This window comes from Dermacentor andersoni, chromosome 6, assembly GCF_023375885.2.
Source record: "Dermacentor andersoni chromosome 6, qqDerAnde1_hic_scaffold, whole genome shotgun sequence".
Taxonomy (NCBI): domain Eukaryota; kingdom Metazoa; phylum Arthropoda; class Arachnida; order Ixodida; family Ixodidae; genus Dermacentor; species Dermacentor andersoni.
Window position 1 is genome coordinate 30,706,745 of NC_092819.1, and position 27,494 is coordinate 30,734,238.

The 27,494-nt window shown below is 44.8% G+C and overlaps 2 protein-coding genes across 11 annotated transcripts in view; one reads left to right on the top strand and one right to left on the bottom strand.

Moving 5' to 3' along the window:
* LOC140218948 (cell adhesion molecule Dscam1-like) overlaps positions 1 to 26,708 on the top strand; it is a 39,675-nt gene extending 12,967 nt beyond the window's left edge. For 3 of the 4 annotated variants that reach the window (XM_072288666.1, XM_072288667.1, XM_072288668.1), the window contains exons 5-15: positions 5,702 to 5,849; positions 7,108 to 7,256; positions 7,352 to 7,483; positions 13,260 to 13,424; positions 16,274 to 16,344; positions 18,013 to 18,250; positions 19,240 to 19,338; positions 21,086 to 21,274; positions 22,219 to 22,359; positions 22,835 to 23,022; positions 23,925 to 26,708. In XM_072288666.1, the coding sequence (XP_072144767.1) occupies positions 5,702 to 5,849; positions 7,108 to 7,256; positions 7,352 to 7,483; positions 13,260 to 13,424; positions 16,274 to 16,344; positions 18,013 to 18,250; positions 19,240 to 19,338; positions 21,086 to 21,274; positions 22,219 to 22,359; positions 22,835 to 23,022; positions 23,925 to 23,996 (1,592 nt within the window). In that variant the 3' untranslated portion in view covers positions 23,997 to 26,708. Of the gene's footprint in view, positions 1 to 975; positions 1,831 to 1,925; positions 2,205 to 4,897; positions 5,012 to 5,078; positions 5,235 to 5,701; positions 5,850 to 7,107; positions 7,257 to 7,351; positions 7,484 to 13,259; positions 13,425 to 16,273; positions 16,345 to 18,012; positions 18,251 to 19,239; positions 19,339 to 21,085; positions 21,275 to 22,218; positions 22,360 to 22,834; positions 23,023 to 23,924 lie in introns of those variants that run through there. The other variant, XM_072288665.1, reaches the window with a different exon arrangement.
* The window catches only part of LOC126521470 (uncharacterized), a 289,078-nt gene that overhangs the window by 74,786 nt on the left and 186,798 nt on the right, over positions 1 to 27,494 (bottom strand). For 3 of the 7 annotated variants that reach the window (XR_011895112.1, XR_011895113.1, XR_011895114.1), the window contains one exon: positions 22,214 to 22,318. The exons of the other annotated variants lie outside the window; for them this stretch is intronic. The gene's annotated coding sequence lies outside the window, so the exon portion shown is untranslated. Of the gene's footprint in view, positions 1 to 22,213; positions 22,319 to 27,494 lie in introns of those variants that run through there. 7 annotated transcript variants of the gene reach the window in all.

A 27,494-nucleotide genomic window follows, 5' to 3' on the forward strand; every position in this document is an offset into this window, starting at 1 on the left:
TCTAAAGGATACTTAATATATAAACTATCAGCGGGGAGGAGTCGCATAATCGCGAAAATAATTGCTTTTGTTTTCGCTCATTTCATTCTTTATAACCTTCGCAAGGCGGTTGTCTTACTGATGATTACATATTACAACTATTTATTAGGAATGTTGACCTAAATGGCCATAGTAGTTTTAATAGGGTTGTTTACACTGCACTTGATGAACGACGGCATGCATTATAATGTGAAAACACAGCAATGACAACCAACTGCATAAGCACAGGAAAATTTAGTCTTGTCTCGCTGTAGTTTTTTCATGCCACAAGGGCCAGATATTAACAAGCTATATGTCGTGTTATCCGCTTGCTTATTTCGTATATAGTTATGAAGTGGAACGCCAACAGCGTTTATGTAAACAGTGAAGAAAACCTTTCGTTCAATTTTGGGGGGCTAAAGTGACGTTATGTCCTTCGCAGCTCCGCCTAGTTGGGTCATTCAGCCAAGCGACCATCGCGTTGCCAGAGGCTCGAACCTGACAATACGCTGCGCCGCTTCAGGACATCCTGTCCCACAAATTACATGGAAGCACTTAAGCGGTAAGCATATGGAGCACTGTTCCGCTATGATTACGTAAGTTTCATACCGCACGTGATGCCACGACATTTTGTCATGACAGGGTCAAGACCGCTGAAAATTGGGCCAGACGGAAGCCTCCAGCTTCTAAACATCCAGAAGGAAAACAAAGGGACCTACTCGTGCACTGCAAGCAATGATGTTGGGAGCTCACTGGAGAAGACGATAAGCGTATCTGTCACCGGTAACGTGTCTTGTGTAAACCTTAACGGAGTACGTTTGCCATGGAACCATGATTCCAATGCCTGTGATTGGAACAGCCCGAAGCGTCTAACCTAAATTCTCACTGATCTTGATACATTGAGTACAAAAAATAAATCCATAAATCTACGAGTCCATGTCGCACAACGCTACTCATTACCCACTCAAATGTCTATCTTGAATGCGTTAGGGCCGAGAGTACACAAGCACTTCGAGCACTTTAACCACTGATCGTTTGAACTATTACGAAACATTCGTTAGGCAAAATAGAGAGTGCGAGGTGAACGAGCAACAAAACACTCCTCCTGTTGATCGGCGCTTGTTACGCCTCATCTGCTGGTAATTTGGCCTTTGAAAGGCAGCTCAGAGAGTAGTAATATTATTGCCAGAGAATTCAGAGGGCCATTAAACTGCGTCAAATATCGCCGGAGTTGTCGCACGACTCAGTACAAAAAACATAAAATACAACCTTCCACAGTAGTACAGGCGAGACCGTGCAGACAAGCGAACGCCGCACGTTTTCCAATTATTCGCAAAAGTTATGCAGGAAGGATCATGGATGACACCGTCTTCGGCTGGAATATCCTCCTAAACTGAAACTGACTTGTTTCTGGGGTCTGGTTTTAATTAAAGCAGTCTAGTTTTTAGTGCCCCAGGAATTTTAAGTTACCTTATTAGTGTAGCTGGACTGTTTTCTTTATTAGAAATGTCCGTAGTCGTACCCTGAATGGCTACCAATTCTAAGTAACGAATGACTTCTGACAAGTAGCGCTATTTCTTTTATAAAAGGTGCAATGAATTCGTACCGCAGAGTCAGTTCTTCACGGCCACTGTATTTCAAGACTCAGTCGACAGATGGCAGGAACACCGCAGCGCGACGAAAACGTCAGCGAGAAACTAAGCATCCTACGCCGCGTACATTTTCCACCAAGAGTCAGCATGGTTTCCGTGCGACTCGGAGCACTGATGATATTTTTCTTGCAACGATGTTTCCGGTGCGTCTTTTCAGCAGGTAAGAGTCATTCTGGAAACCACATTTCAAAGCAACCCAGCCGGGGAACTAGAACTGCGAGATCGGCGGTCTTGCTCATTTTTTCTTGCTTTCAGAGCCACCAGAAATCCAGCCGATGGTGTTTCCCAAGAATCTAAAGGAAGGGGCCAAATTTCGAGCGTTTTGCTCTGTCACTGGAAGTCCGCCCTTTACATTTAAATGGATGAAGAACAACAGAAAGCTTCCTGAAGACGACACGGTGTCAACAGAGAACGCTCAAGACTACAGCATTCTGGTGATCGGGAAGCTACGCAAAAGCCACGCAGGAAACTACACATGTGTCGTCCTAAACAGAGGTGGAGCAACAAGGCATACTTCTGAACTCATAGTGAACGGTAATTACCACGCTGCTTGTCGCGATTTCTTTTTTGCCATTCAATGGCACCTAATGGTGGAAGAGCGGGGAACGTAGAGGCCACATGCAAATAATAACACTTATATTGTTTCTAGTAATTGAAACATGTCCAACTAGCTTCGCCAAAAAATAACTTTTAAGCGTGATCCGAGATAAAACAAGACTAAATGTGTACCGCGCTGCTTCTAGCGCGCCCTTATCAGAATGTGACATCGGAAGGCTTGTAAAGAAAGCTGGAATAATAACGCCACACATGTCATTGGGCTGCTAAAAATGTACACGAGCTCTGAAAAATCTTTGTATAACAGCGATTCGCAGCTGAGAGAAGCTGTATAGCCTTGTAAAAAAGCAATGTGAGACCTCAATGCTCCGGCGATAAACAGTACGAATTGCACAATACGCCAACAGATACGTCAAACTATGTTACGACATCAACAGCTGGTAATGTACACCCAGCCACAAAAGTTTGCGGACCACGGGATCTCAGAAAACGTTTAATTCCAAGGCAGCCTGTAGCAGAAGCCAGTAAAACTGTATACGACAATGTTGTTAGCATATTATAGTCGAAGCCTGAAATGCAAATACCAGGCTGCGTTGTGAGGTTGCGGAGATATTCAGTTTTTCTCAGATTTCATGGTCAATAATATTTTGCGGCCGGGTGTACTTTCCAAGCTTGTGAAAGCCGACCAACTTAAATATTAAAAGAAAATATTGGGTTTTACGTGCTAAAACCACGATCTGATTATGAGGCACGCCGTAGTGAGGGACTGCAGTAATTTTGACCACCTGGGGTTCTTTAACGTGCATCTAAATCTAAGTGAATGGGTGTTTTCGCATTTCGCCCCCATCAAAGTGCGGCTGTCATGGGTTTAAATATTCCCTAACATAAACACATAACATTCACTTACAAACAAACGGGGTAGGCTTCAGCTACAAAAGCACAAAACGCGCAAATTTTCACATACTTAATTGTAACGTCTTCATATAAAGCCAGAACCGCATTTTTACCAGGTATAAAACGTCTGTAACATATATATTGGTACGAGGTGCCACTATCAAAAGCAGGGTTAATTGCATAGCGATTGGACTGATACGCAGTAGCCATTTGCCAAATCCAATAATTATGCCAAATAGTGACATCTGAATCCAGTGGCACAGATGTCACTCGTTACTTTTCAATTCATTCGCTCGTTTGTAAAGGTTCAGCAGGGGTGATGAAGCACAACCGTAGAGAAAAAAAAAAAGAGGTTATACGAGGCGAAGTCAAAAAGTAAAGAGACTTTTGCAATATCGCGCACTACGGTTTGGTAACACTGCTAGTATACAGCACTGAATTAGTGTTGTCTGCAACACCTCTATGGAACGTGTCATACTTATTCCCGCGTTGGTCGTTAGAGTGCAGCAACCGTTAAACACGGCAGCTCCATTGTCGATCTGCACCAAAGATGAAATGAGGACAGTGATCCGCTTTTTGTTTGTGGAAGGTATTAAACCTGCGGAAATTATTCGTCGACTGCAAGCGCAGTATAGTGACAGTTGTTTATCGCGAAGCAAGATCTACGAATGGATTGAGCGTTTCAAACAGGGAACTTCTTTATGTGACGAGAAAAGGTCGAGCAGGCCATCGACGTCAACGACTGAGGATAATCTTAAAGTCGTTGAGGGCATGGTGATGGAAAACAGACAAGCCACAGTGGACGAAATCGTCAATACTTTACAGATGTCATGGTATAGCGTATTCCATCTCACACGAAAGGTTGAATTTTCTGAAAGTGTGTATAAAGTGGGTCCCGAAAGAATTGTTAGCGCAGCACAAGGGACAAAGGTTGGACATCTCTCGTAAACATTTGGCCGGTTATCGTCGCGAGGGAGACAGGTTTTTACAACAAATTGTTACTGTAGATGAAACTTGGGTTCATCATCACGAACCGGAAAATAAGGCTGCGAGAATGGTTTGGAAACACTCATCATCACCAGAAGTTAAGAAATTTAAACGTCAACCATCAGCTGGTAAGATTATGCTAACACTATTCTGCTACATGGCAGGTGTGGTAGCCGTTCATTTCACCCCAAGAGGCGAAACTGTGAACTGTGAGAGCTATTGTAACGTGTTGCGAACTAAACAGAAACCTGCAATCAGATCCAAACGTCGTGGAAAACTGCGAAAAGGTGTCATCCTGCATCAAGATAACGCTCGGCCACATTCTGCCGATTGGACGGCCGGAAGAATAAAGGAGTTGGGATTCGAATAGCTGGAACACCCGCCATGCAGTCCAGGCCTGGCTCCAAGCGATTTTGATATTTGTACCATTGAAGGAAGGGCTCAAGAAAGAAGATTTGCAACCAGTGCAGAAGTCATTGATACGGTGCAAAATTCGTTACAGGTGCGAGCAAAAACACTTCTCCGACAAAATAAAAAGCTTGTGAAACGCTGGACAAAGTGCCTTGAAGTGCAGGGAGGCCATGTAGAAAAATAATGTATGTTTCAGTTTTCTATTATTAGAACAAGTGTACCTATTCTCAAAAGTCCCCTTGCTTTCTAACTTCCCCTCGTATAAAAATGATACAACGGCGGTTCAAGTCGAAGAACGTTCCGTGTATTTAGTTTTTTTAAACCTGTATATTCCTTTGATGATAACATTTGTTTCTTCGTATGTCCTTGCATGCATAAAGCTCCACCAGCGTGGGCGACCGAACCAAGCAGCGGTGTGGTCTTGCTGGGGGACAAGCTGGAAATCGGATGTCAAAGCCACGGCTACCCAGAGCCTACAGTAACATGGGCCAAACGTAAGCCTGCGCGTCAACGCTATATACCGCAGAATATTCACCTGAAAGACACGTATGGCGATTTCAGACGGTGTCTCACGGGACAGTACAGTCATTCTTGCTACCCTGAACGGAACTCTGCGGATTATGAATGCCACAAAGTCTGACGGCGGGACATATGTGTGTACTGCAGCAAACAGCTACGGAGAACGACTTGAGAAGGAAGTCACCGTCAGAGTGATCGGTAATGTACCAAAGAGCACGCGATTCAAGAACTTCACTCTTTGGCACGCAGTGCTTTGTACTACCTGTCAAAGCAAAAGCATTGAACTCGTCTCGCATATTTTCTTTTTTCCAGATCCGGAGAACATCTCGAACGGCGTTATTTATGACATGAAAATGCACAGTGCCTTATTAAATAGCAAATAAACGCTTACTGACCAGCCTTGCGATCCGCTGGGCATTATCACCGGTGTCATCAGTCTGACGTTTACCGATGAAAGACAGTTGATAGTTTTCCTTTGAATGTCTACACAACTGTCGCTAGCAAAAATTAGACTTAATACATACTCAAACAGAAGAAAGCTACACAGAATACGTTCCATCAAAAACACTCTTACGAGCTATAAAGCGGTCAGCTACTTCGTTTCCAAAGACAGTTCACACATTATAATCTACATTCAATTGACTGCTTAATTTCTCTTTCTAAAGTGCCCGCCCGGTTCGAGGAGAAGTTCAAGGTGCAGACGGTACGGCGCGGAGAAGCAGCGACCTTGCAGTGCCAAGCCATCGGGGATTCACCACTGGAGATTACTTGGTCCCAAGACAAGAAGCGGCTCATATTCGCTCCAGTGACAAGGTAAGGCAGGGAAAGTACATCGGGAAAATATTCTGTTATTCTTTCATTATTAACAAGACTAAGCGTTTATAGCGATAACAGCAAGTTACTGTGCCATGTTTACAATGACATTTTGAAGTCACCAGCACCTGCACTCTGTCAAGTGCCAACGCCAAGTCAAGAGCTGGGGCTGGTCAACGGCAAAAAGGCCTGCCTGGGTACTCAACCCCATTTGTGAATGTGCATTGTGAACAAGGAACACATGCGAAGCGCTGCTCACAAAACATTCGAGAATTCGTTATCCCACTTGCAAACGACCATCAACCTATTAGCCCAGCGGTCGAAATCACACGGATCGCATTGATGTTTTGACGATATTTCACATCAGCACCGCCAGCAGAGCTTATCATAGGTCTACTGCTAAACAAACGCTTCTTCCACAAACCTTAATTGGCTTTGCCCGGCGTAAACTGAACCCGCCTTCTGCCTGCAAATTTATCAATACTATCGGTGCACGTATTTCTCTGCCATCATACCCCCCCTCCCCCAAATACACACACACACCAAGTCCCCGACAGCGTCTCTGTATTTAAGAACCTATGTTACTTAATACGCTTAACCATTTCCTGCATCAAATGACCTGCCAGCTCCACTAATTCCTCACACTGTAATATAACATAGCTGTACTTAATCACTAATATCTGTACGAAGCACAAGCGATTATTCTCGAATATACGACGAGAATTGCTTAACTAGCAGACACATTCGACCTAAGGTAGCATATTCGACGAGCGACGATTGTTTTCAGGATTACTTTCGTGATTTCGGGGTTCCTGGTCTCTTTGAGGAACAGTTAACCAATAAAATTCTCGGGTTTTACGTGGCAAAACCAAGATGCGATCATGAGGCACGCCGTAGTGGGGGACACCGGAATAATTTTGACCACCTTGGGTTCTTTAACGCGCATCTATATCTAAGTACACAGGCGTTCTTGTATTACGCCTCCGTCGAAATGCGCCCACTGCGGCAGGGAATCGATCCCGCGACCTTCCTGCTTAGCAGAGCAACGCCGTAGCCGCTAAGCCACTGCAGCAAGCACAACAAATTTACATTTCTAACTTACACTTTCTGCAGCGTTTTAAAATATTCTTCGCTGTCGCTGAAACGTCTAAATAGTGACTTGCGCCGGAATCGAAGCCGCGTTCCGACTACTGCGTGAAGCAGTGCGAAGATTTCCACAATTTCGCGCGGCGCTTCGACCTTCCCGCTTAACACGCAGGTACGAAAAGTTCGAGTCGAACACGGAGAACGGTGTGACCTCAGAGTTGGCGATTCCGACGACGGACAGGAGCGATGCGGCCCTCTACACCTGCGTCGCAAAGAATGAGTACGGCAGCGACGAGAGGAACATCAAGCTGCTTGTCGTCGGTGAGCTACCGTCATTCTTTCGGATGAAACACAAGGAACGACGCAAGTGTACCGTGTATTCAAGCACGCTGCTATTGTTGTCTTCGTTTTTACAGAGGTCCCCGCTCAGCCGTTGGACCTTCGTATCCTGGAAGTCTGGAGCCGCAAGGTGAACGTCATTTGGTCGGAGCCGTACAGTGGGAACAGCCCCATCAGCAGCTACATCGTACACTACTGGAGAGACAGGGGTAGGCCGGTTTCGTTGTCAACATAGTGAGATGTGCGCATAGTAAAATAAGAAAAGAAAATAATTGTCCTGCAATTTCCTTTCTTTTCTTCATCCGGAGAACAACCTGCATCTTCACAACAGAAAGAACAACAAGAATTGCAAAAGAATACAGCAGAATTGAGCGACTTTGCAGGATCACAGACCAACTCTGAGTGAAGCTGTTTCTTTTGAGCAGTTAAAAACTAAATAAATTATATTCTAGGGTTTCACGTGCCGAAATCACGACATGATTATGAGGCGCGCCGATCTAGTGGGGTACTCCGGATTAATTTTCACGAATTGAGGTTCTTTAACGTGCCTTTCAGTAGCATTAATACCGTGTTTACAAGTGTAAGGCTCACACTTTTCGGAAATTTTACTAGGTGCGGGCCGTAAACTAGGCAGGCAAATGGCTACTCGCCCCACTCGGATTGCTATGCAAACAAATGCAACCACTAACGTTCGATTATGAAGACATCTACAGTCGCCGACCGATTTCTCGGACATCGATTAGTGTCATCATGTAGCGGATTGCGAGAATTAACCAGCACGCGAGTATGCGCGTGATGTTTAATGAAAACTTTTTTTCCTAATTTTAGCACTCTAAAGTGGGGGTGCCGGCGTCCACACGCGTAAACATGATAATTTCAGTTGCCTGTAGTTAACATGCTCACTATAAAACGTTACCTACGTGCAATGCTTTCGAAGATTTCCAGAAGAAGAAGAACGCAAACTTTATTTTCAAATCAATGAGATTCGAGTCCGGCGTCTTTTTAGTGGGTCTGGGCACCCGCCGCGAACGCGGTTCCGAGACTTTGTCTTGAAGCGGCTTCCTCGGCTCGTTGGACGGCCCAGAGTTGTGCTGTCAGGCTCGAGCTGAGCAGTGCGGTTTTCCAGCGCGAGCGGAGGCTGGCAGTGGAAGAGACGGATGGGTCGGCGCTGCCCGACTTGTTTGATAAGTTCCGACGCTCCCATAACATGTGATTAAGTGTGACAACCTCGCCACAATGTGCACCTGTTTGTAGTGTACATGCCTGGATACATGGCGTGCATGAGTCTGGGGTTTCTGTAAGAAACCGTTTGTAATTGTCTGTAGTGTACTGCTTGCGTACTGTTTAACCTAGCGTGAGGCAAAGGGTAAACGCGTCTTTGTAACTGGTAGTGTGTCGTGATGTCGCGGAAGTAATTTTTTTTACAACAGCCTACAATTCATCCTCACAAATTTAACTTCGTATACAAACTCGGCCATACGTTCCCCCAATTTTCACAAAATTTGATCTTGCTGGTACTTGCGGCTATTCCAGGAGAGACGGCTCCAGACAGCGCTCCAGAGCACTTGCGTGCGTAATTTACTGCAAAGGCCGTAATTAGCCCACTACCTTCGCCGATACATTTTACTTCGCCCCTTACTTTAAACAAATATAAACAAGCTGTCTTGTCTAGCTCACCGAGGACACTAGGGAAACATACCACGAAACACGTATTACGCATGCAATGTGTTTACCAAGTTGACATTTTCAAACTCCCTGAGGTTTCCAGGTTTTCCTTGAGTGTCTTTGCAAAATTCCCTGAGTGACACAGAATTTGGTTTTATGTCAAGACGGGCTGACACCATGTCACCCGATGCTGTCAATCTCTAGTAAACATGTTAAAAAATTAGAAAAGAAACGACTTAATCAAGTCGAATTGTAAGGAGTAGTGTTTATTTTATTCAAGATAGTAAACTGAAGGGAGGGGTTAGTTAAATTCACAGCGAATAAAATATCTTTGAAAAATATTATAAAGCCCATTGCAAATCGAGTCGAACATCTTCAAATACGAATAAAAAGAGATGCTTACACAATAAAATATTTTCGAAAATGAGCTATTTATATCAACTGATACGAAACTCATTGGTATTAGACCCAAACGTTGTCACGAGTGAGATTCTCTCAGCAGCTGGAAAGTCACCCTCAACTGTCCTGACATACTCTGAGCCCACGCACAATGCCTCAGTGTTCCGTTTCACTGCATTAAAGAGTTTATTTTGGTTTGGACGAAGGTCATCTCGGCGTCAACCAACACCTTGCGTTTTGAACTCAAACTCCTTCAAATAGGCGGCACAGTTCCTTACCCGATCATTTCTCAATGCGACGGTCCCTTCTATTCTGGTTCTCGTCCCGCCGCGCGTTCGCCGCACGGACAATTTGAAGCATCTTCTTGGTCAGTTGTACAGTGAACGTCCAATTTTTCGGACGTCCGAAAAGCTTCTGAATGCCTGCCGGCACACTTCTTAGGCACATCGGTGCTCGTACTGTGGCAGGAGACGGCGGGATCACGCGTGTAATTAGGGAATGCGTATATATGTACAGAATTCGCGGAACTATAAAAACTGATCAACAAGGAGAAACTAAGGGATATTCGAAATTATAACGTGAGAAATATTGAAGAAGCCGTAGAAAATGGACGCAGCCTGAAATCAGTGAGAAGGAAACTTGGCATAGGACAAACCAAGATGTATGCACTAAAAGATGAGCAGGGTAACATCATCAGCAATCTCGAAGGTATAGAAAGAGTAGCGGAAGAATTCTATACTGACCTGTACGGTATCCAGAGGAGCCACGATACCTCAATTCGAAGCAGTATGAACAGGTTGCAGAAACTCCTCCTGTAACTAGCGAGGTGGTCAGAAGGGCCTTGCAAGACATGAAACGAGGTAAAGCGGAAGGAGAAGATAGAATAACAGTTCATTTAACCAAAGATGGAGGAGACAAAATGTTTGAAAAACTGGCGACTCTCTATATGAAGTGTCTATCGACTTCAAGGTTCCGAGAAAACTGGAAGAATGCAAACATTATACTAATCCATAAAAAGGGGGACGTTAAAGAATTGAAAAATTATAGGCCCATTAGCTTACTCCCAGTACTATATGAAATATCCAACAAGATAATTTGCAATAGAATAAGGGAAACACTGAACTTTAGTCAACCAAGGGAACAGGCTGGCTTCAGGAAAAGATACTCTACAATGGATCATATCCATGTCATTAAACAGTCAATCGAGAAATCTACAGAGTACAATCAACTTCTTTATATGTCTTTCATACATTACGAAAATGCATTTGATTCAGTAGAGACGCCAGCAGTCATAGAGGCATTACGTAATCAAGGAGCACAGACCGCTTACGTAAATGTCTTGAAAAATATCTACAGAGATTCCACAGCTACCTTAATTCTACACAATTCTACAAAGTAGAAGAATACCTATAAAGGAAGGGGTCAGACAAGGAGACACAATCTCTCCAATGCTATTCCCTGCGTGCTTGGAAGAAAGATTCAAACTATTAAACTGGCAAGGCTTAGGAGTAAGGAGCAACGGCGAATTTGCAAATGATATTGTTCTTTTCAGCAACACCGCAGACGAGTTGCAACAAATGATTGAGGACCTTAACAGAGAGAGTGTAAGAGTGGGGTTGAAGATTAATACGCGAAGACACAGATAATGATCGATAGCCGGGCAAGGGAACAAGAGTTCAGGTTCGCCAGTCAGCCTCTAGAGTCTGTGAAGGAATACGTTTAACAAAGTCAATTAGTCACGGGGAACCCTGATCATGAGAAGTAAATTCATAGAATAAAAGATGGGTTGCATCGCATACGGCAAACATTGTCAGCTCCTGACTGGAAGCTTACCATTATCATTGAAATGGAAGGTGTACAATCAGTGCATTTTACCGGTGCTGACATATGAGGCAGAGACTTGGAGACTGACAAAGAAGCTTGAGAACCAGTTAAGGACTGCGCATAGAGCGATGGAACGAAGAATGCTAGGCATAACGTTAAGAGACAGAAAGAGAGCGGTTTGGATCAGAGAGCAAACGGGTATAGCCGATGTAATTTACATCAGGAGAAAAAAATGGAGCTGGGCTGGGCACGTAATGCCCAGGTTAGATAACCGTTGGACCATTAGGGTTACAGAATGAGTACCAATAGAAAGGAAGCGTAGTGGAGGACGGCAGAAGACTAGGTGGGGCGACGAAATTAGGAAATTCCCGGCCGCTAGTCGGAATCGGTTGGCGCAGGACAGGGGCAATTGGAGATTGCATGGTCGGGCCTTCGTCCTGCAGTGGACATAAAATTGATGATCATGGTGACTGTGTCCCGTGACAATTACCCCTTCCCACGCTTGTAAGCTTCACCGCAACACAAGCGAGGATTACAGAGGCGTAGTCGGTGCCATCACTGACAGCGGCGAATTATTTCAATGAAAAATACGGCCCCAAACGGCAAACACCTTTACAGCCAACTTCGAAGTAGCTTGGCTTCGCATTGCCGCGATGGTGGCTACGGCTGCCAGCGGATCTGCGTGGAAGAGCTACGGTCCAAGGCGGCGAGATAATCAAAACGGCGGTGTTGGCTTTGATTAATGCCGTTTCGGACCTGCGGTCACGGCAAGAAGTCCGGAAAATCGGACGGCGAAGGTGTCTTGCGTTCGAAATTTCAAGCGTTCTTATATATTGACTCTATGGGGCACGTGGTGGTGCCGCGAAGCCATCAGCATTATTGGACATGTCCCAAAAAATGGGCGTCCGGAAAATCGGTCGTTGACTGTACACTGGCAACTCCTCCAGCCGATGACACGGCGCCAAAGACAATTCGTTACGATTCCTCTCTCTTACTCTAGCCGGCATTAGGGCGACTTTCGTTCCCTTTCAATAAAATAACAGCTAATTTTCCCTGATAGAAGCACAAGTTCCCTGAGCTTTCACTGAGTACTTCCAGACTACTTAAAATCCCTGAGAATTTCCGGTTTCCCAGTTGGTAGACCCCTGCACATGAAAAGAGCCAGAACACGAGTATTCAGTAAATAGTCGTAAATGTTATAATTAAGCAAGATACATTAACACTTGTCCAAACATCACCCCTCACATAGCCTCCATTTCCCCCGAGTGTGAATTCAGAGTCGCGTACAGTTCTCCTAGGTCTCGGGGAAAAGTTAAGGGCAATTAAAGCCCGTAAAGCGCTTTCCAACACCTAACTGCTGAAGTAATCTTTTGCAAAGCTCGTCATTAACTGACGCTCACGAAATTTCCTCCCCAATTCCTTCAAAATGTCAACATTGTGGTATGTTGAGTCCCTTCGGGACATTGGGTAATCTTACAACGCGGTTCGTAAACTACGCTTGTAAAACTACGGAACACTTATATAAATAATTTTTTTTACAAAGGCTGTAATTAAAATAATAGTTTCAATTTTTATTGTATATCAACCGCAACGCACTTCCTATTTCAACGAAGCATAAACATCCTGTCGCCAGTCCGCCTAAAAGACCAGGAAAGCGATTTGAGCACATACTATGACAAATTGGGAGAAACGAGCATTCAGTAATTATTGCAGCCATTAGGGATGGGGGAGGATAGGAGGACACAGCAGTGAAGAATTTCAGGCCTGCCCTCGCCACAGCTCCGCATCAAACTCTGTCTCTCTGCTGGTTTCCTGAATACCGATTTGCATGATGACAGCCATGCGCATAAATACAGTCACTCTTCCCCGCTCCATCGCTGTAGAACACGCGTACAAGTCTTACGTAAAGTGTAGAATGAACACGAGGATCCAGCGCTGTCTCCGGTCGCTACTCGCCTGTGATAGATTCGTATGCAAACGAGTTCATTGTATTCAAATTAGAGCTCCTCGAAATGAACCGATGTTCGTACCGAGTGGTAATCGTGCAACTCCCGTTCACACAAAGAACTCTCGCGCGCCTTCCGGTTGCCGCCGCAGACGGGGCGCATCGCCTCATGGAGCAGACCGTGCCGAGCGGCCAGACTTCGGCCATGATCAGCGAGCTTCACCCGGGTGCCTCCTATTCTCTCACCGTGACCGCCGAGAACGAAGTGGGTCAGGGTCCCCCCTCGGACCCGGTCCGCTTCCTCACCGCCGAAGAAGGTGAGTCAGCAAGCAGCCCGCCTTGCATGCAATATGCATCACGTAAGCACCCGCACAAAAGCGAATCTCGCTGGGCTCAGGACGTTACACACACCACGCACGATCGCTTACGCTTAAGATGGTGCGGACGGCTTCGCACCTGCTTGCGAGCTGGTGGCGACCTTGCCCGTCTCTGAAGGCTGCCAGTACCGCTGCCAACAGCTCTTGTAACCTCGACGATGACTTAAGCGATCGGCGTGCTGCTTTTCGCTATGAGCCGTATAAGTCCACAGCGTCAGATGTGTTGCGAGTAAGGTCGCGGTAATGAATGAAGACGCTGTCCGTGGTGTTTATAATACTGCCCTACGTTACTCCCGCTCACGATTTACAGGCAGCTTTCGCATAACTTATAGCCTTGGCGCGTTCACGGAATGTGACGGTCGAAAGGAAGTTGGTAAAACACAAAGAAGGCGAAAAAATGCTCTAGACGTAAGTGGAATGTTCGAATATATACTCAAGCAAAAAAAATAGATCTCAAGCAAAAAAATATGAAATAGATCTCATACTCTGCGCTAACCCTGGCATCATACAAGATGTGGACGTGCTCGGTAAGGTGCGCTGCAGTGACCACAGGATGGTAAGAACTCGAATTAGCCTAGACCTGAGGAGGGAACGGAGGAAACTGGTACATAAGAAGCCGATCAATGAGTTAGCGCTAAGAGGGAAAATAGAGGAATTCCAGATCAAGCTACAGAACAGGTATTCGGCTTTAAGCCACGAAGAGGATCTTAGTGTTGAAGCAATGAACGACAGTCTTGTGGGCATCATTAAGGAGTGTGCAATAGAAGTCGGTGGTAACTCCGTTAGACAGGATACCAGTAAGCTATCGCAGGAGACGAAAGATCTGATCAAGAAACGCCAATGTATGAAAGCCTCTAACCCTACAGCTAGAATAGAACTGGCAGAACTTTCGAAGTTAATCAACAAGCGTAAGACAGCTGACATAAGGAAGTATAACATGGATAGAATTGAACAAGCTCTCAGGAACGGAGGAAGCCTAAAAGCAGTGAAGAAGAAACTAGGAATTGGCAAGAATCAGATGTATGCGCTAAGAGACAAAGCCGGCAATATCATTACTAATATGGATGAGATAGTTCAAGTGGCTGAGGAGTTCTATAGAGATTTATACAGTACGAGTGGCACCCACGATGATAATGGAAGAGAGAATAATCTAGAGGAATTCGATATCCCAGAAGTAACGCCGGAAGAAGTAAAGAAAGCCTTGGGAGCTATGCAAAGGGGGAAGGCAGCTGGGGAGGATCAGGTAACAGCAGATTTGCTGAAGGATGGTGGGCAGATTGTTCTAGAAAAACTGGCCAGCCTCTATACGCAATGCCTCAAGACCTCGAGCGTACCGGAATCTTGGAAGAACGCTAACATAATCCTAATCCATAAGAAAGGCGACGCCAAAGACTTGAAAAATTATAGACCGATCAGCTTACTGTCCGTTGCCTACAAAGTATTTACTAAGGTAATTGCAAATAGAATCCGGAACACCTTAGACTTCCGTCAACCAAAGGACCAGGCAGGATTCCGTAAAGGCTACTCAACAATAGATCATATTCACACTATCAATCAGGTGATAGAGAAATGTGCGGAATATAACCAACCATTATATATAGCTTTCATTGATTACGAGAAAGCGTTTGATTCAGTCGAAACCTCAGCAGTCATGGAGGCATTGCGGAATCAGGGTGTAGACGAGCCGTATGTAAAAATACTGAAAGATATCTATAGCGGCTCCACAGCCACTGTACTCCTCCATAAAGAAAGCAACAAAATCCCAATAAAGAAAGGCGTCAGGCAGGGAGATACGATCTCTCCAATGCTATTCACAGCGTGTTTACAGGAGGTATTCAGAGACCTGGATTGGGAAGAATTGGGGATAAGAGTAAATGGAGAATACCTTAGTAACTTGCGCTTCGCTGATGATATTGCCTTGCTTAGTAACTCAGGGGACCAACTGCAATGCATGCTCACTGATCTGGAGAGGCAGAGCAGAAGGGTGGGACTAAAAATGAATCTGCAGAAAACTAAAGTAATGTTTAACAGTCTCGGAAGGGAACAGCAGTTTACGATAGGTAGCGAGGCACTGGAAGTGGTAAGAGAATACATCTACTTAGGACAGGTAGTGACTGCTGATCCAGATCATGAGAGTGAAATAATCAGAAGAATAAGAATGGGCTGGGGTGCGTTTGGCAGGCATTCGCAGATCATGAACAGCAGGTTGCCATTATCCCTCAAGAGAAAAGTGTATAATAGCTGTGTCTTACCAGTACTCACGTACGGGGCAGAAACCTGGAGGCTTACGAAAAGGGTTCTACTTAAATTGAGGACGACGCAACGAGCTATGGAAAGAAAAATGATAGGTGTAACGTTAAGGGATAAGAAAAGAGCAGATTGGGTGAGGGAACAAACGCGCGTTAATGACATCTTAGTTGAAATCAAGAAAAAGAAATGGGCATGGGCAGGACATGTAATGAGGAGGGAAGATAACCGATGGTCATTAAGGGTTACGGACTGGATTCCGAGGGAAGGGAAGCGTAGCAGGGGGCGACAGAAAGTTAGGTGGGCAGATGAGATTAGGAAGTTTGGAGGGTCAACATGGCCACAATTAGTACATGACCGGGGTAGTTGGAGAAGTATGGGAGAGGCCTTTGCCCTGCAGTGGGCGTAATCAGGCTGATGATGATGATGATGATGATGATACTCAAGCAAATATTACCTACAATTTCTGTCTGTTTATTTTTGTAGCTCAACATGAAAACTCGGTAACATGCATCCCTTGCGCGTGCTTTTGCCTCACCCAGAGCCCGGCGGATCACCAACCGACGTCTGGGCAGCTGCCAAGGGACCTACTTCTATCGCCGTTTCGTGGAAGGTAGTTTTCCTTTATGTCCTGTTCATGCCGCAGACAAGCGAATCGCTATCTCTTTGAGGACTTAAACATGCGCCAGAAAGTTGTACAACATAATCAGGCTGGTAACATAAATCATGGGAACAGAACAGAACGGCCCCTGTCGACGAAATATAAACCGGTAGAGCACGGACGTTAAGAACAATGCCTATCTTTTGCATATGTGCGCACGCCTATGTGTTGGTGGATATGCGCAAATGCATATGTAAGCGTGCGCGCCTACTCGCACGCTTACATATACATTTGCACATATCCACAAATTCCGTTCACCACAGGCGACCATGTTTCCTTTTCTATTTTAGTTTCTTCTTTTTTTTTTTTTTTTTTTTTTTTTTTTACAGCGAAGCTTTTAGTTTCCAGTTAGTTGGGACTTTTTGTGTCCGCGAGCGCTGTGCTCACACAAAAACAAACGGCAGCTGGTAAGTTTTGCGCTCAGTTTCTGCGTAACAGAATTATGTTTTCTCTTATGCTCGAATAACAATTCCATGCTATCACGTCTGCAGGTTGTGTGTAAGTCCTACTTTACGAATTTTGTGGCGCATTTTACTAAGTTCAATAGCGCACTTGCGCTAGGCGGAAGGCCTACAAGAATGAGGATGTATGATGTGCTAACGGTACCGCCACTGTAACGGTACCGCGGCTGCGGCCACTCAAACCTCAAATGGAAGCTGAATAAGGGCTTTATCTTTCAGTTTCCGCGTAACAGATTTGTTTTCTCGTATATTTGACTAGCAATCCGAAGCTATCATGTCTGTAGCTTGTGTGCAAGTGGTACGTTACGCATTTTTCTGACGCAATTTACTTCTAAAAATTCATTTTGTTCAATAAAGCACTTGCGCTTGGCGGAGGGCCTAGAAGGATGAGGATGCATGCTGCACTTCTATACGCGTACGCGCGTCTAACGTAGGCAACAGCTTCGCTGTACATCCACTTTTACAGGGCTGAATGCAGGCGGACTTTTTTACTTCACTAATATACATATCCTAGGCTTCACGAATACGTCGGAGACGAAAACGTTCAACGGTCGAACACTAGGCACCAATTTTCGCGCGGCGCACAACCTTACGGCAGAGTCCTCAATGATAACTACTTATGTGGATTACGCTTTTATGCATATTTCGCAGCTCAGATACTCGTTTTTCGCTTACTGTACGCGGGTAAGCAAACGTTTAAATTAGCTGACGTTGAACTCTTACATACTCGCAAATCAAGCCTTAACGGGCATTTCGTGTTCGCACGTAAGCAAAGCGTGCAGTGCGAACGCTGGGGCAAGAAACGAGAAAGCGATTAATTTGTATAAAACCTGATCTCTCGAATTTTAAAACGAACATATACCAAGGTTGTGTAGTTATTAATTATCTGCATTAGTCAGAATATATTGTTATAACGATGTGAAATCGGACATCACACAGAAAACACACGACGCACACAAGCGTAATTTTCTTTGTGGCGTCCACTCTCGCGCGGTAAAAGAAAATACATCGTAAACAACACCAACTTGCTCAGCAGGAAGTCCTTTTGAACCACATTAGTCGCTTACGCATTGCTGTGACGTGTTGTCAAATCTTGCAAGACGCTGACCCAATCACGATACAAGTTTTCAGCGTTTTCTGCATTGCTCGACATTTGTAGCCTCCTCCTCGAGACACGTGGAACGGTGTGCTCAAGGGCTACTACGTGGGATACCGGGCGGCCGAGTCCAGCCAGCCCTACTCGTTCAAGACGGTCGAGACGGTGGTCAACGGATCCCAGGAAGTCACGCTAGTGGGTCTCACAAAGTCCTCGCGGTACAGTGTGATCGTCAAGGCCTTCAACGCCATTGGAAGCGGACCGCCCTCTGAAGCCTTGCTCGTCTACACTTTGGATGGCGGTTAGTACGCAGCACGAAACGTTCGTCCACACAAGCTCATTTTAACCATGCGCAGCGTAGGATAATCTTATAGAAGGCTTGCATGTTACAGGCAGTTTCCTGTACGTTTTCTGTTGCTTCGATCACTCCGTCGGTTGCAAACAACTCATACCTTATTTACCAAGCGTCTCATAACTAAGTTGTGTCATGCACACGTTAGGTCTCGTTTATATAGCGGTTTGTATACCATTCTGTAGCTTCCATCAGCTGGGAGGATTTCCAATCGAGTTTCTCAACGAAAACGAACGGTCGGCAAATAAGGCCAGCGTTTAACTTCATTTATATCGTTGACAGCTGAAAAAGCCACGCGCGCTTAAAACGAGGCAATTAAGTCTCACAAGCCCCTTGGGTTACTGCTCTTGGTGACATAAATGAAAAAAATAATGCCCAAATAAATAAATCTAAAATCTATTATTGGTGCATATGCAAATTAGGACTGCACCTAAGGATTTTCAAAGAAGCTCCACGGCAATACGAGTTCCCTCGACGAATCAATCGACATCTTGAGCGCTGTGCCGTCTCCCGTCAGACGTTGACCCTTTAATTTTTGTTTCAGTGAACTACGATATTGATCCTGCTGTGTGTACGAAGCATCTACCTATTTGGACGCTTCAATGTTCAGCCATTCACAAAATGAGAACCCACCAAGAAGAGCAAATTATCTACATTTTTCCGAAGTTCTTTTCACAGTACATGTTAGCGAAAAACGCTGTTATGTCGCGGCCCGACAATCTAGAACACCTCATCGTCTCACTCCGGAGCCTTCACTGGAACGTGCTTAAGGGCTGAAAATGGATTCCGCAACCCTGCCGCTGCGTTCGGCTCGTCTTTGACTCGGCATGTGTTTAACTAAACCATAGCGCTTTATAACTTACAGCGAAGAGATCGCCGCTCACGAAGCCGGTGTTCACGCCGCACTTACGTTTATGCGCCACCATTCATTCTTGCAGATGTACCATTCCCTCCCGCGCTGACCCTGATCTCAAGCACCGACTCTGCCTTCAAGGTTAAGTGGACCCACTCGAAGGCCACCGCTGCTCCCGTAACAGGTACTGTCGTCGGAAACATATACAGTAAACATAGCACAGAAGATTGGATTGGGATTAATTGATTGATTGATTGGATTGATTGATTGATTGATTGCTTGCTTGCTTGATTGATTGATTGATTGATTGATTGATTGATTGATTGATTGATTGATTGATTGATTGATTGATTGATTGATTGATTGAGTGAGTGAGTGAGTGAGTGAGTGAGTGAGTGAGTGAGTGAGTGAGTGAGTGAGTGAGTGAGTGAGTGAGTGAGTGAGTGAGTGAGTGAGTGAGTGAGTGATGAAACGTGTTTTACCTCTCAAAGCAAGACATTGATTGTGAGGGACGCCGTGATGAAGAACTTTCAATCACGTCGTCCATCATTAATTTTGCTACGTGCAACGTCTTAACGTGAAATTCCAATGCGCGAGAATTTTCATTCCGCGCCTAAAGGCATCTTGCCGCCAAGACGGGGAATAGAACGCGCGACCTCGTATTGAGCAACAGAACTTAACCGCTCAGCCTTTGCAACACGTAACACTGATTAATCACCAACGATGAGGGCGATTGGGTCAAACTTCACATACTATAGTAACATTGCACTTGTGACTCATTAAACACTAAATTGCTGATGTTACAAAAAAAGCGCGGCATAAGCCATTCGGGCAAGCCACGACATCTGCACCAAAGTTATGGGACGAAACAACTCAGTAAAGACGCCAGCCTTCTGCCACGAGACTTTCGCTGGCATTTACGGAAATAAATAAAGTTATGTTCCCAGTTGACACAAGAACCGACATCCATCGATATTTCTAACCACTGCGAGGGCAAAGGCAAGAGGCAAGAGAAAAAATTACTACAGCCGAGCTGCGGCACCTTATACTTAACATAAGTAGCCCATTATATTCCCCATTAGTGGTCATAACTCATATATGCCCCAGCAATCACAACGCTCTCACAAAATGCATTGTTTCTGCGGATATGACATAACTGACTGTAATGAGTAACAGTTGACGTCCTTGACAGCTGGCTTTTGGGTCGCAAGAGTATAGTATAAGGCGGTGGTTTACCAACGTAGGAATAACTTGAGTTTCAAAGGGCACCGGAGACGAATATTAAGTTAAGCTGTTGAACTAAATTATGCTTCTGCAATGAAAAGCTGCTACTTTTAGCGTGAGTGGATGATTGGTAAGCCAGAAACAGGCGCAAAAACGAACGAACAAGTGGCGAGGCCGCCCTGAAGTTCCCACCTCGCTCTCACCCAGACGTCACTGATTCTGGCAGCGGCTACTTGGATCTAATAAATTGCTTACCGATAAAGAAGGACTATACATCGTATCAGAGATGAAACCAAAGGCATAACCTTGGAAGTTTCAATAACGTTTTCTGAGCCAGGACGGCCCAAATACACGAAAATATTTAAAATCCGTGACGCCTTACTGACGTACCGGTGTTGAAGTTTCAGTGCGAATTTCAATAAAGGTAATTTCGATCTTTATCCTCCAACAGCAGTTAAACATATTTAGTGAAATGAAATGAAAACAGCTTTGACAGAATACTCTAGCAGTCTAAACTGATGTAGTGTGGCTCCTTATAGAATTCCTTTCAAGTGAGCTGCAAGCGAGAATGCGGGGTGCCTGCTTAAGCAACTAAAGAAACAAAACAAACCATGGACGCATGACAGCGCCAAAGGCATAACTATACAGCGCTGGGCGCTAACTTTAAAGCTGCAGTTTTGAGCAGGACATTCTTCCTTCCTCACCAGGCTACACGCTGCACTACAAGAAGAACGCAGGCCCCTGGCACCACATCCCGGTCGTGGCTTCGGGCGACACGAGCTATACGCTCACAGACCTGGACGGGGGTGCGACATACAAGGTGTACCTTACCGCGTCCAACCAGTTTGGACGCGGGTCTGGGAGCGAGGCCATCATCATCAACACCACTGATCAAGGTAAGCACTTCCCTAACCTAACCTGACTGTAAATAATGGAGCATTATTTAACGTCGCTCTTGTTTATCTATCTTCATTCGAGAAAACAACAAAAAAAAGAAATCCTAAGAAACATAAGCCTTTGCTGTATTGGCCACAACGCGTGCTACGCGCAACCGCTAAGAATTGAGACCAAGAAAGCTTTACATTTTTCTGTGTCTGCGAAGTCTTGCAATGAGCATTTACAATCCCTAACATCAAAAATAATGCTTTGTGGGAGGGATTGGAGCGCTAACGTTAGTTTTACGGATAGCTTGCAAGACAGCTTACATGACAAGGAAGGACAAAATCTTCAGTAACATTTAAAAACGAGAATCCGAGATTTCTAGGCCGCTTCATCCTGTCTTAGATGGCCGCAGACCGTGGTCTTGGCTAGAAATTTTGTCTCTTCCTGATTGTTTCATGCGGCCACGAAGACTTCTGTTGACGATGTTTACTTTCAAAGCTTACAAGGTACCAAAAGAGCAAGTACAAGACGACATGTGGAACTGTGGATTTTTTATCTGTTTATTTTTCAATAGGTGCAGTATCGGCTCCGAATGTTTTCAGGGCACGGGTATCAAGGAGGAAATAAATAAATAAATAAATAAATAAATAAATAAATAAATAAATAAAAGCACAAGACAAACTTCTGCACAATTTAGACACCCAGTTCGTAGCCTTGTGGAATTCTTAACCACATAATCGGCGACTGAATACCACTGCAGATTGCACTGCTGAATCCAAGGCTGCCATGCCCAGGCTACAGGTAAATTTAGCCCCCTTTTTTTCGACGATCTGGCGCCTCATAAGCTTTCGAAACCGATAGTGCGCGCTTAAGCGGCACTCTGCGACAGTTTCCTTGCACTGAACATCGGACGACATAGGCGAGATGGCTTGCCACAACGTGCACTACTGCGGCGCAGGTCATGACCGGGCTTGGGTCTTCTACAAGGATCCCTCCCTGCTGGTTCCCGCCGCGTCCTTTCTCATTGCTGTCCTGGTCGTCATCACCGTGGTCACCGTCTGCATCAAAAAGACCAAAGCGCACAAGAACTTCGAAAAATGTGAGCGTTTCGTCAGCACCACCACCACCCTTGCTAACAGTGACATGAGGGGGGCATGAATAGTGGCGAGAAGAAGGCGAAACAAAGCAAACCGCGGAAAGCTCTGAATGAGGACTGAACACTTCGTGTTAGAAATAAACAAATTTGGGAAGAAGCAGATGAGGCAGACTTGTAGCGTAATGGAGAAAAATCGGAGCCAGCAAACTGTCTAGGGTCTCTAGGGTCTAATTAAAAACTTTAACGAAAGTAAGAATGACGAATACTCGCCTCAGGCTACATGTGCAGCTAACCACTGCATTTAGTCGCTCGGTACTCTGAGCCTACTACAAAAATTTTACATCCTTCTGCCGTTCTGAAGTTCTAGTAAATTTTTTCCTGGTAAATAAAGTATCAAGGTGAGGACTTCTAACGGTCCATTCCCGCCATTTCTCCGCCTGTCCCCATCCCTGCTCCTCCTCCCGTGTTTCGGCCGCAGCCCTGGAAGCAGAGAAGCGCCAGAGCTACGGCGAGGTGACGCAGCAGCAGCAGCGCTACATCGACGTCACAGAGAAGCGCAACCGCTCCGACTACGCCACCATCCAGAGCCGGAGGAGCCTCTCCGGCAACTACAAGATCGAGGAACTGCGCTCGGCGGCACCTAACAGGGGATACAATACTACAGACGTGAGTTCTCTCATGCCGCTACGAGGAAGTGCGTGCCTACTACCTGCGTGAGCGTATGAATCTTCGGGGGGAAATTCTGCGCTCCGGTACACGAGACAGCCTGCTGTATTCTAGGTGTGTGATTGCTGCATGCGTGGGGTGGTAGGAGAGACTACACTGAGAAACAAGAGATTCAACAAAAGCGAAGTTACGCACACGCAATGGAATGACGTGCGTGATGTTACGAACAGACGGAATGAAGTAGATGGAAGCTCTGGTCGGCTGCTTTTGAAAAGTAGCATATATAAGCTACAGCGCGTAGAAATGCATTTACATATTTCTCGTTCGGGCTGAGTGAATAAAGCTGCAAAAGCCGTCGGTTTTCTGCATCAAGAAATATGGTGCTCGGAGAAATAGGAATAATGATAAGGTGAGGCTGTCTTAATTTTTATTTATTCGAGTAAAAGCAACTGTAAACCTCGTTTTGTAAATCTGTATCAACAAAATTTATCTCAACGACAAACTTCTACAAACATAATAAGGTCTTGGTGCGAGCTAGTTGGTACAATACCTTCATGGTGAAACAGTGCTAGAGAGACACAGACGAGAGAATATCACAAGGACAAGATCAGCGCTCAATCTTGTGTTCTTCTGTCGTCCGTGTGTCTCTAGCGCAGTTTCAGAATGAAAGTATAACATACACACACAAAAAAATTCTAGCCTACATGGTAGTTTATATCGTTAGAAACCAGCCACCTAGAGAAATCATTACAAATACCAAAACACTGCGGCAAAATGTGAGAACAAAGCTTGGCAACAAGATACTTCTCACAGCGGAAAATAACACACATTTTAGTTGTCAGCAGCTGTCATTTCGAAGGTCTCACACATAAATGTAAACGTTTTAAACCTCTCTTTTGCAGGCCAAGGACAGGCGGCGTTCGTCTCTTCGAAAAAGCAGCGCATCCTCCCACGTCTACGACAGCGCGGCGTGATTCTAACCGCGATAACGCCGGAGGACCTGATGTTCACATCTTGAAAATTGTTGAATTTGCTCTTATCCATTGTTCTAGTCAGGCGCCAGCCGTACAAGCACGTTACGATGACCCCCATTCTGTACTTACAATTTCCTCTCGCCACTGCCCTTCACATTATCCCTTGAATAACTTTGTCCCCAAGATAGTGCACATGTGTCCGTCGTGTGTACCGAGGAAGCTCGAGAGCCCCGTCTCCATGACAGATACTGTGGCATCTTAGCATCCCACAAACACATCATACGGAAGTCGAGGTATTACGAGTCATAAAAAAGGTACAGAAGAGCGAAAAGGACAGCAATCTTAAAGCTCACGGGGATGAAATAGACGAATGCTCTCGAAAACAACTAAGTACGAGCACAATATTGTCGCACAAGTGCTGCATCACGAAGTCTACACTATAACTTGAGGTGTGGAGGAAGCGACATTGACGTACTAGGGAGCCTGTACAAGGTGCGTCTATCGCTAGAATGCTTTCGATCTCTCGTTTCAGGCACCAAGTGAGTGTGCAATGAGTATTATTTACCGTTCTAGTCATATTTAGCATGATGAGTGTTACCAAATGTTCTAGTCAAATGTCTGTATAATAATAAGCTTTATCATTCCTTACATGAGTAAAATTCCCTGTTTTGTGTAGTGCATGATCGGTTACTTATAATTATCTGCGATCTCGTGGCACGTGTGGACGACTAGATTTTAAGACGACATTCGGGGCTTGTTACAAATGTCCCTTCGCGTACAAGTTGTCCCTGCTGTTGTCACGAGTGGCATGTCTCAGGGCTTGGACTATGCTTATTAAGAAAGAACTTTGGTAGAAAAAAAGGCGATCTCCGAGATATTTTAACATTAGCTTTTGTTTGCTGTGCCGTCACTCAAAAAAACACCTAGCAAGTTTGAAGCCACGTAAACACACAGTAAGGGCCACGAAGAAATCCCAGTGCATGCAATGACAGCACGATGCAACGACAGGACGGTGCAAAGATAAAGACTACGTGAATGTGTTGCCCGACAGTCACCGTTTGTGAAGTCTGATACAAGTGACCGCTTTCGTGAGTGTGCACACTTGGAAATGCGCATTTGTGTGTTACTATAGGCGCAACAACCGCAGGGTCGGCGCGTAGAAGTATGGAATAGTCTACACGAAATGAAAGCGCTTCAATATTCTTAAAGAGCACATTTTCGCAATCTCGTTAAACCACACGTATGGTCTTTTTCCTATCCGCCAAGCCCGCTGTGCTCTTTCCAACTCAAGTTGCTCAACAAGCAATGTACGTGTTCCTCCATGTATATTTATTTATGCAATTCACAAAGAGTGCTAAAGGCTCTGTTAGAGCCGTTTTGGTAGTACAGGGCATGAATGAATGAAATGCTCAACTATACAGTTACACGAGTTCTTTGATACTTATGTCATGCATTACTGTTTATTTCCGACCTACATTGCCAAATTATGTCATTTTGCAGGGTACAGCAGCATTATGAGGATGAATATACCAAAGAAGTAACGTGTGCCAATCATACATAGCGGTTTAGCTCATTATCAGCATACAAATGTGGCTCAATTTATCTTGCGTTATCAGGGTTAGCTCTCTCAGCGATATATACGACTGAAAGCTTGATATTGTTGGGAGTCATGCCTGAAATCAAGGGATCGTTTTAACGTCAGACAACGTCGTCCATTTATGAAATCACCGAAGAAACTTTTTTTTTTAAGGAAAAGGCGGTTTTGTGCAAGCAATGTGCACGCCAGCCATGTGGGGGATGTTTGGAAGACACGGAGATGTCTCATTTCCACATGCAGTGCGAATAGTACTATTTCTCCCGAATTAACTGAACGTATGACGCTGAATGCTGGTTTCTAACATGTAACTTTCGATTTTAACCATGTGCCGTCGCGACAAGGCCCACAACTTTGCAACCTTCACTGATACTTTGGAACAAAATAGTCCGGCGGCCTATTTTTGTTTTCACGTTCAGAGATGTGACAGGCATGAACCATTACTCAGTGCGTTAACTTTTTATCGTGCTTGCAGAAAAATCAGATTTTTAAATATCCTGATGTGCATTGTAGCATGGTTACAGGTAGTGCAAGCTTGACACCAACACAGAAAGAAACAATCACTAGAGCTAAATTTCATTGCAATTGATTTTGACGCAAAAGAAAACATTTAAATGTAAATGAAAACACACACACGCACGCGCGCGCACGCAAAAGAGAAACGTTTTTTACACTGCGTCATCTCAATGCCATTCTTGTCTCCCGACACTTTGAAAATCTCAATTACATTTTTTTTTATTTTTATTTTTTTTTTTTTGCAATTGAATAAGCGATCTATGGCACGTGATTGCATTGTTTGTGCACCACTGTTCCGTTTTCATGCTGTGTTACTTCACTGCTATTCGCGTCTGCAGAATGAAACCGCACAAAGTCATTGGTACAGATTACGACAATTTACAGAGCTGCTTCTTTTCCCTAACACTGGTTCTCGCAAACGTGTACATCATTATGGCAATTGTTTTCAGCAAGTGTGCGGTAGATCGTCTGAGGCTAAATTAAACTACATACCACTGCTGTTTGTTTAACCTCCTCCCCACCTCCGAAAGCGCGGAACCGACATTCAAGACCTGAGTGACGTATGTACAGTCGAGTGTAATAAAATTACCAATTGAACCCGGTATGTCTGCATCTGCACTACTCGGTTGATACACTCAAAACAGCAATCGGAGCACCATAGTAAAACGCCATAATATACTTTGAATACACACATTATGTCACTGATGTAATTGAAGAGGCTAAAGATCATACCCGGAGGCTAACTATCCAAGGACATAGCATATCTTTAAGAATTAAAGACAGTCATTGCCAACCGTTCAAAATACTGCCGAACATGCTATAGAATGTAGAGCAATCTACTCAGCGTACCCTTTGCATCCGGCAATATGGTACGCGGGAACCAACAATCCGCGCTGAATTTATATCGCTGAATTATCCACCATGACTCCGCATTTTAACTAAGTGAGAACGAGAGTTTCTGTGTATATCACTTGTTAAGAAAGCGACGCAGCCCAACTCTCACCCTGTAGAGGGTGCTTCATTGTACAATGAGTGCCAATGAGGTGAAGCCCAACGAGTAAAACTCGGGCGTATATTGGATGATTTCAACGCAATGAAGTTAGAACTGAAAAAATTAAAGGGACATTTCACAGCATTCCTGTTTTTTAGAGTGTCGCTAGAATATAAATCGTTCCGACATACGACGGGCGAGACTAGTTTGTAGCAAGACAGAAAATCATAAGATGAAACGCTCATGCCAATTACAAATTGTCTTCTACACTGCCCCCCCCCATCATACGAGTAAAGCAATTAACTCCATCAGCATGCAGTCAGAGAGAAAGTGCAAAACTTGTGAGCTGATCGCGTTTAGCTAATAATCCCACAACCATCACAGCGGAAGGTGCGCG